Source organism: Xiphophorus couchianus, chromosome 12, assembly GCF_001444195.1.
Source record: "Xiphophorus couchianus chromosome 12, X_couchianus-1.0, whole genome shotgun sequence".
NCBI classification, from domain to species: Eukaryota; Metazoa; Chordata; class Actinopteri; order Cyprinodontiformes; family Poeciliidae; genus Xiphophorus; species Xiphophorus couchianus.
Genome location: NC_040239.1, coordinates 10,359,717 through 10,373,712, shown reverse-complemented (window position 1 = coordinate 10,373,712; position 13,996 = coordinate 10,359,717). Strand labels below are relative to the sequence as shown.

The following is a 13,996-nucleotide window of genomic DNA, read 5'->3' as shown; positions in this document are numbered from 1 at the left end:
ATCTCTCACCCTCACACAGCTGGAGATTAAACCCCCTCCGTCTGGCAGCCACAGAGAAACTCAGGCAGGTTGTCAAGTCGAGAACACACACACACACACACACACACACACACACACACACACACACACACACACACACACACACACACACACGTGTTTAACGTGTCGAGAACGCCTCATGCTTGTCAGGAAGCTGAAGATCTCAGAGTGACTCTTGCACATTTAGGATACACTTTAGGTAAACAAAATAAGGTTGCTTCTAAAGGTGGCATTAAAATATAATTTTTTTTTGTTTATTTAACCATTGAAACTGTAAAGTAATTGATTTCTAAGTTAAGCATTGCAGATAAATATGAAGATATGAATTAACCTGCAGTGCTGTTTAAATCCCAGACCGAACAAAACAAAACAAAACAAAACAAAAAGGAAAACAAAACTGCCCTCTAGTGTTTAAAGTTAGAAAGAAGGTTTTCCTATCTGTAGAGATCACAAGCTCATTAAAAGTCGAAATTTTCTGGAGCCTTTTCGGAAGCCAGACACAAAAGTTACTGCAGGTATTTTGAGAACATGTAAACAGCTGAAACAAAGTCACAGAGCTACCATAATACATTTACTTGTTTGGTTTTGTGTGACTGATTAAAACATTAAAATCAACCATAAAACAGCAAAATACATCTCTCTTTTTGGAAGAAAAAAAAAACAGAGACGTTTTTCTGGAAATAACCCCTTGAGCTGATATTGGTTAAATAATACTAACAGTACCGCAACAAATACAAGTATGTTTCATCTTCAGTACTTTAAAATTTCATCAAAGGAGATGAAAGAATACAGCTGGTAATGTTTGATGATGCGATTTAGACAAAAGAAAAACAACTATAATATCTCACAGTAACATATAATATTTAATATACTACAGTAAGCTTGTCTTCAAAATAAAATAAGTTCACCAAATTGTATTTAAGTGTCATATCTACTGTATAACGTTATGTTGGCTTCTACTCAGCAGGTAGCTGATTTAAGAAGAATTATATTGTAAAAAAAGTGTTTTTTTTTCCTTGTTGGACAAGAAAAATAAATACATCAAAGCATGTTTTATCTAGAACGTTACATTTATGATTATGTGGTAGATATATGGACATTTATTATCAATAAATATATTGACATTAAATAACAATTTTAACAACACTGAAATAAATATATTTGTAAAAAAAAAAATCAATACAAACTGAAGAGAAGATACTTTAAATGTTCAGGACTGGCTTTCCAAACAGGTTGGCTCTGAGAGTGGAGCACAAGATGCTCAAAGAAATCTCTCAAAGTAAAAAGTGGAGTAAAGCTTCTAAAAGAAGCACCTCACAGGAGTTATTACAACTAAAACAGGTAATACTGTTATGGTGTCCTAACTTGTTTCTGAGTTTGTTTTTTGCTTTATGATGAAAACTATGTTTATCTTTATTAAGTACAATTAAATATCTTTCTAGCTAAATGTCAACATGTGAACATTTGTTAATGTTTACATAACCACACCTGCTTTAGTCTGTGATTAACACACATGAACAACCTGGGTGTGTCGGGACACGCATCACGACTCATTGTATTTGAGGTTTAATCGGTTAGACTGGAACACATGAAATGTGTGAGCTTACAGGACACCTGCCTGGTATGTGAGATGGTGACCAGGAGGTAACAGAGCAAAGAGGCATCACCGTGTGCCGACGTTCATAATAAATCACCTGCTTTTAAATATTGATGTAGATGCTATGAATCTACTGCATGGACAGTAGAACTGAAGTAGCAGAGCAGACAAAATGAAATCTATTTTTTTCTCCACTACAAACTCCTATTTTTCTGTTAAATAATTCATCTGGTTCTTATCAAACACTCGGTTTGTTTACTAAAATATGAATATGTGGTGTAGATCCCTGCCATAATTCAGTTAAATACAGGTGTTACTTTCTCCTGTGGGTTCTGTTTAGTCAGCGCCTATAATCTACCTCTGCACTGTTACTCGGTTGTGTTGGTGGATACATGTTTCTGCCAGTGATTTATCACTACATAGATATTAGATGACACCTTGTGTATAAGTATGGCTTACAATTACATCTTTTTTTTTGTAATTCACTTGTTAATAACTGAAAATGAATTGTTAAGGACTGGGCAGGTGTAGAGCAGAGGAGAGGTCTCCTCCTGAGCTGCTGAGGGCCTGAAGGTTTGCCTTTCTGTCTCTGAAGCCCATTGAGTTCAGCTGCTGCAGCTCCTCCTGGAAATCCTCCTCTTCCTGAAGACAGACCTGATAGGCAACAAAATCAAAATCATTTGAAGTTCTTGTGACTAAACAATTACAATATGTACTTTAATTTCTTAATGTACGTAGTCTGAATGTTTTGTGACAAAATGTAAATCTCTGAATCATTAATGCAATTTTACATTTTTGTACATTGTACATAGCAGAGCAGAATGAAAGGAGTTATTATAACAGGCTATTTGACCATTAATCTTTAAGAATTGTGTTGTTATTTTATTATTTCAATTTCAAATGTTAACAACCAGAACAGGGAAACTGGTTGCACAGTTGAATCATGTAGCTGGTTGGAGTTGATGAATAGAGGTAAATACGGGGCAAACTGGATAAAAACGTCTGGGTTGCTCACATGAAATCTCATTAAAACATGTTAAGGTTTGTTGTGGTTAACTGAAAAGAGGTATAAACATTTTTGGCAAGACAATGTAAGAACATCTATTTAGCAAATGCTAACATTTGCTAACAATAAAATTTTGGTTATTTAAGTGGCTTATGCTTTCTAATATTACAATTTTACACGTAAAAAGAGTTAAACAATTTTAGTCACCATTGGATCAGTGAGTTACCCCATTGTTGGTGTTAGCCAGTGCCTTTAGCATCTGATGTACAAACTGCTGCTGCTCTGTCAGTGGGTCGTCCTGAGGACGGCAGCCAGTCTGGTTGTTCAGGTTAGGATCAGATGGGTGCTGAGGAGAACCAGTAAGACCAGAACCAGCACTGGTTCCAGGTCCAGCACTGCCAAAAAGATACAATACATTGTTGAAAAAGGTCATTTCAGTTTCAGACTTTTATGTATATAAGACATGATCATTTCAATTAATGGATTACATAAATTAGGACAGACAAATAAGTCTAGTTTAGTTTTATAAATTAAATTGACTTACTAATTATGAATTGAAAATATATTTGTACCTACGTAAGTGGATGTTTTTTGACTTGCAATCATACTTTAAGGTTTTCTTACAGAATACAAAAAACTTCCAAACAGTGACTTAGAACAGGCTCTAACCAACTACTGAAATTAAAATTTTCATACCAAAACTCTTTAAACATGTTATTTTCAATGAAAGTAATAGAAATTGTAAGAATATTTTCATTTTCATTGCCTAAAAAGAACAATGGACACATTTCTTTTGTTTTCTCTTATGTCAATGAATTAAATGTACAAATTAAAGATGGAACTTAATGTAATTTAATATTTAGTTTGGAAAATTGAGACTTTTCAAGGCCTAAACCTTGAATTGTTAAATTTGACAATTTTCTTTAGAAGTTTTGAAGGTTTAGTGAAAACCCTCTTAATAAGACAGCCATTTACTTTAGTAACTCATCTACAACAAATGAAGTGTTTAGATATTTTTGCTCACACAGGCACGAGGGAGGGAGCCTCTACAGCCAGAGTCTGCAGCCCCTGTTGGATCTGTAGCAAAGCCTCCATGGCTCTGGGGTTCAGCATCATGGACAGCAGCTCTCCACTTTGCATCTATAATTTATTGAACAATAATAAATAACATTTTTGTATCAGAGATAGCTGTTTGCTGCATATGGTGGTATGCCAAGACCAAACTCTTTCCATACCACATCTATTTTAGTAATAAATAAATATTAATTACAAAAAAAAACCCTTTGGTATCTGTCATAAATATGAAGAATATAATATCACAATAACCCCGGAGTGAATAAACAAACCTGCTGCAAAAAGAGAGGAATGTGCTGCTTCATCTGCTCCTGCAGCTGAACATTTCCTGAGAACAAGGGATGGCTCAGCAGCATCTGAAGCAACAGGAAATACATCAGCACTGAAGTTTCTCAGCTTCTCAGGAGGAAGGACTGGTTTAAGGTCGTGGTTAAAAGAGCAATGTGTGGGGATTTAGTGACATCTAGTGGTGAAACTACATGTAGCAGCGGGAAAAGGATAAATCTGGAATCATCTATGTTCTTACATAAACGGTGGCAACTTGTTCTTTAAGTGATGAATGATAGAAAATGACTTATCCTGGAGTAACAAAAGATAATAAATTGTTACTTTAAGTGGAAAAAAAACCCTCAACCATAAAGGAGTATTGCTCCTCATCTTTGCAATATATCCAGATCCACGTATCACCTGTGCAGCAAAGTCCGGGTTCTGGCTGAGGCAGTTCAGAACACAGTTGATGTGCGGCCCAGAGAGCAGAGTCTCCATCAGACCCGGACTGGCTGTGACCTCCTGCAGGAGCGACTGCAGACCTGTAGGCAGCAGCCACATTATGTTCATATATCACATTTCAGATATTTGATATTTAACCTTGTGAGAAAAGCTCAGGACTGAATTGAGATTATGATTTCCTACAAATCATCCATGCCTTATGCATAAGTTGACTGGATGCATGCACATTGTCTTACCTGCATTAAGAGAACCGGTTCTGGGAGAAGCAGTCAGCTCTCTGAGGGAATCTGTGGAGTCATTGGACGGAGGTGATGTTGGGCTGGTTCGTCCTCCTGGTCCCTGGTGACTCTCATATGATGTAGTGAATAATGGAAACATTGATTCCTGAAAGACCAGAGGCACCAGAAGCAAACCTCTGATATAACAGATGAACTATGTGAAATATGTAATCATGACCTTTATTGCTTTACCTGAGTCTGTTTAAGATCCTGTTGCTGCATTTTTGCATCATTTGTCTGAAGGACATGCACAGCAGCGTTTGCAGGGTTATCCTGCACCATGGACATGTTTTCTAAAGCTCCGTCTTCTTTTTGTATCACCTCTCCTGTCATTTCAGGCTCCCTGATGAGTCCCAGGACCTGGAGAGGAACAAAGGAAGTTGTAATGTTTGAGACACACCACAAAAGAAGGAAACCTTTCCTCAATCATTTAGTTATTTAAGTTTAAATGTGAAAGGTACAATAATAGAAATATCACTCAGACAACTTGCAAAAAAAAAAAACTGCACCTCAAACATACACTCACCTGCTCTATGGCATCTGGGTTGTTCAACATGTCCTCCACCTCAGGGTTTGTTGTCAGGAGCTGCTGAATTTGAGGATTAGTTAGAGAGCGTTGTCCTGTTAGCTGAGGGCTGGAGGTGCAGAGGGCGTTCTGCACCAGTGGGCTGGCCAGAACACAATGCATCTGTTCTGGGTCACTCGGTAACTGGCTCTCCATTTGGCTCCAGAGGGCAGTAAGAAAGCTGGATCTGCTGTTTTCCGAGCCAAGACTGTCCAAACCCTCAGCTGAGACAAGATGGAACGAAAAAAAACAGAAGGACTTAAAAACATTGGAGAGCAGAGAGTAGACGACTGGAGAGACATGAATGTTTGACAGGTTTTACCTGAGCAGAGTGGCGAGGTGGGAGTTGGTGTTTGGCTGGGCTCTGGGTCAGGACCAGCTTTTACCTCTGACTCAACAGGTTCTGAAACTGGATCACTGGAGGTCCGAGCAGATGAAGGTTCAGGCCTGAGAAAGACGAACTGAGTTTATAACTATAGACTATAAACATATAACTGATGTACAGTATGCACTGAAAAGCCTGTCTTGTAAATAATTTCAGCGAAGTGGTTTTCCAGTAAAACCGCTTGTTTGGGGACAACAAAACATTAATAACCAATTGGATCTAAAAAGGATTTATTATGGTCTTATTTGCCAGAATGAAAATAAAAATAACATCTCAGTTGCTCTGCCCACAGTTGCTCTGCATTAAGAGAACCAGTTCTGGGAGAAGCAGTCAGCTCTCTGAGGGAATCTGTGAGCTGATCTGTGACCTGACTCAGATATTGTCTGTCAACAAAACAAATTTGTTGACTGTTTCAAATTTGTTGAAACAGTCAACAAGTTTTGAACAACAGCATGATGTCTTGAAAAGAATCAGTTTTCCATTCAGAATCAGTGACTCATTTTAAGAGCCTTTTCTGTTGTGTTCTTCAAATCTGAGTATGCCTGCTTATTTAAAATTTGATTCATTTTGTTTGATTATATCCCAAATTTCTTGAATGTAAAAATGGACTGCATCAAGTCCTATGAGAAAATATCTTGGCCTGCTTATTAAATCATGATTTAACTGTAACAACATTTCTGGAGAATTAAGAAAACATTTACTGTAAATAAAACTTGTATGACAACAAGAAGTAGGCAAAAGAGTCTGAAAAAGCGATACATCAAATCTCAATCAAAAGAAATTCAAGAAGATATATCAGTCCAGCGTAAAACTCACACAGCCTTTAAAAAATTAACAACATTCTGACAGTAGGCTCTTGTTAAGTTTGATATTAATTCCTACATTGTCATTTCCCCAAAATGCATAAACATTTCGGAGGCGGTGAAGTGATTTGGAGCTGCTTTGCGTCTTCAGGACCTTGACCTGCAAAATTGATGGCTAATGCCAAGTGTGGCACAACTACTGGTTAGATTTATGGAATATATGCTTCTTAGATTTGAAATAAAATCCCTTATTTCAAGGATTTGTGTTCATGTCCAGACAAAAAGATGCTCTAGGTGATGAGCCACACAGGCCAGACTGATAGATTAATCTGACAAGCCAAGGAATTTAATGTCTTATAAGTAGAGCGAAGGAGGAGTCGCCTCCATCCTGCACTGCAACAATAAATTACAACTGAAACACAGCAGATACACCATCTTGTCTTATTGACGTCTTTAAAACACTTGTATTGTTTTGTAAAATAGCTACAAATTTGTCATCCTTTATGTATTTCAGAATATTCATATAAATATAACTTTTCATCTCTGATGCACTGATCATCACTGTGCTTCATACCTTAGAATCATGCAGAGGCTGATCGATCCTTCATGTTCTTTAAGGTGACTCATGAGTTCTGACTCCCTGAGAACCCGTCCGGAGTGGGTCAGCACCAGCTGCTCTGCTGGGACACGCAGCCGCTCTGACAGACACAGTTTCAGCTGTGCGCACACAAAAACATACACACACGCCAAAGCAATGACAGCTTAGTTTGAGGATTGCACTAGACCGTCTGCAGACGACAGAAACAGTTTCTAGCTTCCTGACCTGTGTGACGGTGCAGTCTCCTCTGACGGTGAACGCTCTGCTCTCCGAGACGCTTCTGAGGATAACGTGGATCCTGTCCGACCTCAGGGGGTTTTCAGGGCTTACCGGTTTATCTTTCACTGAGTCCGACATCTCAGAATTGTTCGGGCAGAGGATGAGGATAAAAGGCAGACCTGGAGCAGTCGTCTCTGAGTGGAGGCGCGTGTGTGTGTATGTGTGTGTGTGTGTCTGGATGACTCGGCAGAAGGTTGTGAATATGTGGGCCAGCTGGAACTGCACAGTCAGGGCTTTACGCCGTTTCTCTATGTGAGCAGCACTTCTAAACCCCAATCAACTTAAGAAATTCCAAGAGTACCTGAAAATACTTAATAGAAAATAGCAAAAGATTTTAACATTATATTCTCTGTCAAAAATGTAACAAAAATTTTAACAAACCATTACAATTTTTACAACAATGCAGCACATTTTTTACTAGTTGGTCTCTGAAAAAGCTTGCTCTTCTGTCTCTATCATTGGTTTTTGTCTTTAATTTCTTTTTTTAAATTTTAACCAGGAGGATAAAAAATTTATTTATATTTAAAAGAAAACGTCAGAAATTCTAACTAAGTACTTAATTTAATTCTTTGGGTTTCTTTGGGTTTCTCTGGTTTTCCCGTTAAAGCTGGAAACCTTGACCTCAGCATCTAACATGGCTGCTATTGAAAATTGTATTTCAATAAATCCTTCATGTTACCTTTGTGAATGTGTTAGTCGAGAAATACATTTTTATTTGCTTGTATTGCCGTAGTAACAACATCGAGCATAACCACAGTTTCACAATTTACTTTTTTTTTGGTGCAAAATATAAAAATAATAATAATAATAATAAAAGACACCAAAAATTTCACTGAAAAAGTATTTTATTTTACTTCACAGTGAGCAAGAACAGCCTACCACCCCCTTAACATACATTTCACTCTGTCAATTTGGCATCACAACCCATGAAGAGAGGCACACAGCTTTTGGAGCATTGGAGATGCCGCGGCTCTGCAGAGCAACCGTTTCCAAACAGACTTTGAACTCAATTTATTTCAAAAGCTGTAAATAAATGTCACTTGGTTGTTTAATACAACATGCCACATCTGGAGTATATTCTGTGTATTTAATGGGACATGCAAGCTGACAAAAAGTAAAATAAAAATAAAAGGGGGGAAAATTAAAAAAAAATAAACAAAAAGAACCTTAATAATCAGTAGTGCTTTTTAATTTGTTCATTCTTCTTCTTTCTGTTCATTTTTTATTCCTCCAGACCTTTTTCCTTCAGAAATCTTCATTGATCCACTTCAGAGCCTTTCTTCCCTTTCTTGTTTCCCTGCAAACCAGAAAAAACACATAATTACTTTAGGATGATGGTAGGTGGAAATTAGTTTACATAAATATGCTTTTTCTCCACGATTCAAGCGAAACATATAAAAAAAGAAAAGAATACATAAAGAGAAGACAACTGAGGAAGCAACATGCACCGTTAGCCAGCGGGCCGTCAATATATTTACATTTATGCGAGTCTAAATGTTTCCACTTTGCCTGTAACTTTGCTGCTGGTACACTTGAATTTCCCCAGTGAGGAACAATATGGTTCCTGTCTGACGTTTCTAATCCATTATAGATTTCACCTACACAAGCGTTTGGGTTTTCTAATGACCAGTGTGAATTATTACAGGTACTATACTAAGAGCTCAGCTCCTCCTCTTTATGTAAACATATCGCCACACAGAGAAGTGAAACAAAACACGATTATCTTTGCCCTCACCTGATGCTTGGGTTGCTCTGATTGGAGTCCTTTAACTTTTGATCTTTCTTGTTCAAGGGCGGCATGTAATAATGTTACCTGAGTAAAAGTACAAAAATATTATTTATGTCTACAGAAATGTACAACCATCAAAGACACCAACATTTGTCTATGCATGACAAACCTGTGAGGACAGTTCTTCTTTGATGTGCAACAGTTCTTCTACCTGCAGAAGAATCTCTGCTTTGTCTTTCACTACAAAAGACATTGATCACATTATAAAACAGGAGGCCAAGCAAGTGGAAGCTGAGCAGTGAAAGGGATTGTGCTGGTAAACTCACTCTCCCCCTGTTGGAGCATCTTAAGAAGTTGGGAATTCCTTGCTTTCACCTCTTTGTATTTTCCCTGTAAAGTTGAGAATAGATGGTTAGTGATGAGTTCAAACACCAGAGACACAAATAAAAGCTCCTGATGTGATATGGTGAAACTGTATTCATTTAAATTGGAGTAAAACATGGAAGGTCCTAATTTATTCCTATATAGTTCAGTATTCAAGATTTTTTTATAATGGTTTATTTGGTTCTTCTAAAATCTCTCTACATATATAGTAATATTTACAAGATGAAACAATTATAAAGCTAATTTGAACTAATCACACAATATTGTATTAGTTTGCTTTCTTGTGTGTTATCCGAATAGCAGACGTCAGTGAAGTTAAAAGTTGTTTTTAGCTCATTCAGAGGAACGACAGTTCAGCTGTTTCCATATCTGACCTCCCATTCTGTGATGGTCTTCTTCAGTTTCTTAATCTCCTGGTCCTTTTTCTCCAGCTCATATTTCAGCTGTTCTGCCCGGGGATCCTAGAAAACAACAATTCAACATTTTACGCATGTAGCGCAATATGCATCAAGTTCATCTGAAGGAAATGCACATCAAAAAGAAATGGGTCCTTTCTTAAGTTACATGTGAATAATAAAAAGATGAAATCATGTTAGTGCTTCTTTCCACATCTACACTCACCGGTTCATGTTCTGTGGATGTGTTGACTTCTTGTCCCGGGCTGCTCACAAACTGCTCAAGTCTTTTCTCCCTCTGGATAATCCGACTCATATCATCTTCTACTTTGTTAAAAAAACGTTCCTCCTGTCTGTTTCCTGGCGCTAAGTTTGTCCCTCTGGTGTCCTGGAAATTATGCAAAGATTTGAAGTTATAAGAACTTTGTAACACAATGGTGCAAATAAAGATACACAAGCTTCTGTTTTGTTTCTTCATGCTGAGGAAAAAACTATTAGCTCTGTTGATGCCATGTAGTAATAATAAAATGTACATGGCATAAATGAGTTGCTGCAGAATGAAGTAGTTTATTATGCTGCATAACTAAAATACTCAGTGTGGTCAGGCTGTGAATGGATGGATCCTTTAGACAAACTAAAGTGTCCAAATACGTATTTTACCACATCATTACTTTGTTTTTCTAGATTTATTCACAGCTGAGGAAAACAAAATCTAATACTGTTTTAGACCACACAATGCAGAAACCCTGTCAAAACCAAACTGTCTATTTTTTTTTACATTAATTAAGGGGTTAAAAATGTTGGTGATGGTCAGAAAATTATTGGGGTAAATAAATAAAAAATCTTCTTTCTCACCTCTTGTTTTCTACTTACTTGCTCTGCAACAACAACAAGAAAAAAAAACAGACGTTAGTAAAAGCCATCATAACACTTTGTGAAAACTTAATCTACTGCATGAGTGTTTCTTTTGCACCGAAAAAGTTAGTAGCAAGTTTAACATAAAAGTACAGCTATATGAAAAGATTTTGCAAGTGATGAACCAGTTTATCCCACCAGCAGAGCCTTCAGCCTGGAAGTCCTGCAGAGAAACTGTCTTTTTGTCTTTTGTCTGCTGACTTTTCTTTTTGTCCTTCTTCCCGCCGCCCTCTTTTCCTCCTCGTGACTTTGGAGAAGCTACGTTTGTGTTGCTCTGCTGACACAAACACATTATTTGCCTCTTATTGATTAATTTTTATGGTTTTCATACCAGTAATCTGTAGTGTTTATTCCTGTCAATAGCGATTAATTTAACTCAGTTGAACATAAACGACCAATTATTCATGTCAAAATGATCACGTTTTACACTGAAGACTCAAAGAGGCTATATGCCTAATAATTGGTGACATATGTTTTTTTTACTTTAACAATTTATCAGCGTTTGCATTAAAATTGACTTATAATAATTTCCTGCCTGAAAAAAGTATTTATTCTTTTTGACTGTTTTCAGATTCTACCATGTTATAACTACAAACTTCAGTTTGTTTTAGAAAATAGTAGTGATACACTTCTCTAGATCTTTAAGCTGTGAAAACTACACCTGTTTTAAGCATTCATCAATTATTAGTGTGTGAATGCAGCTTATGTACCTGTTTATGTTGTTCATACTCCAGTTTACTTAGAATCAAGGCCTTTTCCAAATCTGCCTCATACAGCTCTGTGGTTATCTACAGAAACACGGAAAGGAAGATTATGTCAACCTGAACTAGGAAAAAAAAAACCTTCTTAGCCCTGATAGAGCAGTTTGTGATATAAATATTAAGGACACGTATACCTCATTTAACAAATTTACTCTTTTATTGCAACAATGGAAATCCTTTAAAAGTGTTCACTGCAGAAGCTTCTCTACTGCTGAGGAAAAGTTCAACTCCAATAAGCCTTAAGTATGATTCCAAAATCAGGACACAGTCTCTAGTCATTTTCTCTAACCTGTTCGTCTCTCTGTTTCCACTGTTGCCAGCCCTCTGAAGGTAAGCTGTGGTCCACTGATGCCGGGCTGAGGAGCTCACTGGCTATTCCTGACAGCGTCGTGCAGGGCGGAGGGGCACAGGACTTCTGGGGAATCTTCTTGAAGGCCAGATTACGCAGCTAAAGGAACGACAGACAAAACATTTATCCAAAATGTTTCAGAAACTGAAAGGTACCATAATTTGTTTCAATTAATGATAACAAAGCTACCAATGCACATTAGGAAGGGTGGGTCCGTAACAACTGCTCAACTGAAGCTAAACTACACCTTTAGTGGACACTTGAAGAGTGAGAAGTTTGGTGTGTTCCTGTAGAAGTGAAATATCGTCACACAGATTAGATTCAAACAGCTGCCTGAGGCTTTCAGTAAGATCACCGTAGCAGCAAATGAATGGGGTTAGATATTTAAGAAGATCTCAAATGAATTTGAAATAATCAATTCCCTTGTCCACAAAAAAGATGAAAGAAACAGTAGACAAGCTACTGTCTTATCTGTTAGACAAGAATGTAGCTTCGCCATTCATTCAATACAACATGTTAAGGTCTAGCTATTCAAGCAGTTTCTAAAGGTAGAAAAAAACGATGAACGAAGTTTCCAAATCCCTGCTGTAGCCTCTTGCTGCAGACGGTGATTGCACAAGTTAAACTTTGATGGAAGGTGTTCAAGGAAGAAAACTTTGAAAAGAAAAGAAAAACATGGAGTAAAAATTTCCAGAGAGAACACTGACAAAGTTCATCCCCCAAGACAGGTAATTATTGGTGTTTACCTATAAATAAATCACTTATTTCCCAGGGATAAACAAGAAAGATGTGGATTTTTTTTTTCTTTTTAAACAACTCAATGTTTAATTACGTCTCCTAACTTCATTTCACATGACTGTTGGTCTTTGTGTTGTGATTTAAATATGTGAAGACAATTTAACTGGTGCTACAAGTACAAAAACAAACAAAAAACAGAATTGACCTAATTTTTAAAACATTTGCTTCGAGAACTCTTTATTGTTTTGCTTTCAGCTAATTAGAGTGGAGGTCATGAACACACCTGACTGTGGCTGCAGAGCAGTTTCAGTTCCGGTAAAAATGAAACAAAGATGGAGCAGTCAGACGCTCTGCTCTATAGCAGATTAATAAACGGAAAAAATGAGGGCATGGCTAGCAGACCGTCTCACCTCGTTCGCCTCACTCTGCTGCTGCTCCTTCTTCTTCTTTTTCTTGTCTTTCTTCTTCTCGCCACCCTGACCACCTTTACCCCCTGATCCAGTTGTTGCTCCTGATTTCCCCTGTCTGGACTTCCCGGAGGAGTCCCTCCCGCGTTTGGTGTTGGACTTCCCCGGCTCGGAGGTTTCCGAGTCCGAATCGGAGTCAATCTGGAGCAGGGCGAACCGGGAGGCGGTGGTGGGGACAGTGATCATTGCAGACGATGCCATCACGTAACGGGAAACTAAATCACAAGAAATGGTCCCGTTAAAAATAACTGTTAACATGAAATAGTTATGTATATTGTGGATCGATGTTTATATAGTCCTGAAAAATATCCGCCTAAATATTTATTCATAATGAAAATTAAAAATTACAGCAATTTTCTTCAACTCTGCCGACAGTAACAATCTGCTGATGAAAGCAGCAACGATACAACCGGGCTAGCAGGTTTTTTGTTAGCGTACTAACAAGTGTAAAAAGTCGACAAAACCTTCACACGCTCAGGCTAAGCCTTTGTTTGTGTTACACTCACAGAGATGTGTTGCAGAGACAACGGTGACAAGAGAAGTTGACTAAAAGTACTTCTGTCTACGTCTTCAGGGAACTGAGCTGCAGTTGGTTGTGCTACTAGCGATTGTCTAACTCGGTACGGAAGCCCGGTGGTTCTAAAGAGCACGAAACTACATTTCAACTGGTGCTGGCCTCCTGCGCTGCGATCTTAAAATCTTAGCGTTTCCTTAGACACTGACTGATTAAAATTACTAAAAACGAAAGAAATAAAATGTTGTAACAATAACATTGTAAATATGTAAGACATTGTACCAGCTGTGTACATGTTAGTCTATCTCAAAAAGACAAACGGAAATACATTGAGACTGAAATGAAATATAACAGGCTGAAGGTAAACCCGGATACTTAGTATTTATTTACA

The 13,996-nt window shown here is 37.6% G+C and overlaps 2 protein-coding genes across 4 annotated transcripts; both read right to left on the bottom strand.

The window, feature by feature from the left end:
• Window positions 1–588: 588 nt before the first annotated feature.
• On the bottom strand, window positions 589–7,505 carry LOC114155083 (ubiquilin-1). The gene is made up of 11 exons (XM_028034760.1): window positions 7,300–7,505; window positions 7,051–7,193; window positions 5,611–5,735; window positions 5,250–5,512; window positions 4,916–5,083; window positions 4,682–4,829; window positions 4,404–4,525; window positions 3,989–4,072; window positions 3,667–3,782; window positions 2,869–3,037; window positions 589–2,290 (listed from the first exon to the last, which is right to left on the bottom strand). Exons 1-11 carry the CDS (start codon window positions 7,429–7,431, stop codon window positions 2,147–2,149), a joined length of 1,614 nt encoding a protein of 537 aa, XP_027890561.1. The 5' UTR covers window positions 7,432–7,505; the 3' UTR covers window positions 589–2,146.
• A 1,015-nt stretch (window positions 7,506–8,520) lies between these two features.
• gkap1 (G kinase anchoring protein 1) lies at window positions 8,521–13,768 on the bottom strand. Of its 3 annotated transcripts, none has more exons than XM_028034915.1 (12): window positions 13,598–13,768; window positions 13,035–13,306; window positions 11,827–11,985; window positions 11,487–11,564; window positions 10,915–11,053; window positions 10,717–10,739; window positions 10,088–10,249; window positions 9,841–9,927; window positions 9,409–9,472; window positions 9,252–9,322; window positions 9,089–9,166; window positions 8,521–8,650 (listed from the first exon to the last, which is right to left on the bottom strand). In XM_028034915.1, the coding sequence occupies exons 2-12, from the start codon at window positions 13,290–13,292 to the stop codon at window positions 8,609–8,611; spliced, it is 1,161 nt and encodes a 386-aa protein (XP_027890716.1). In that variant the 5' UTR covers window positions 13,293–13,306; window positions 13,598–13,768; the 3' UTR covers window positions 8,521–8,608. The 3 variants fall into 3 exon arrangements, with proteins under 3 accessions (XP_027890716.1, XP_027890719.1, XP_027890717.1); XM_028034916.1 differs by having other exon boundaries at window positions 8,525–8,650; window positions 10,915–11,050; XM_028034918.1 differs by lacking the exon at window positions 11,487–11,564 and having other exon boundaries at window positions 10,915–11,050.
• Between the last annotated feature and the right edge of the window lie 228 nt (window positions 13,769–13,996).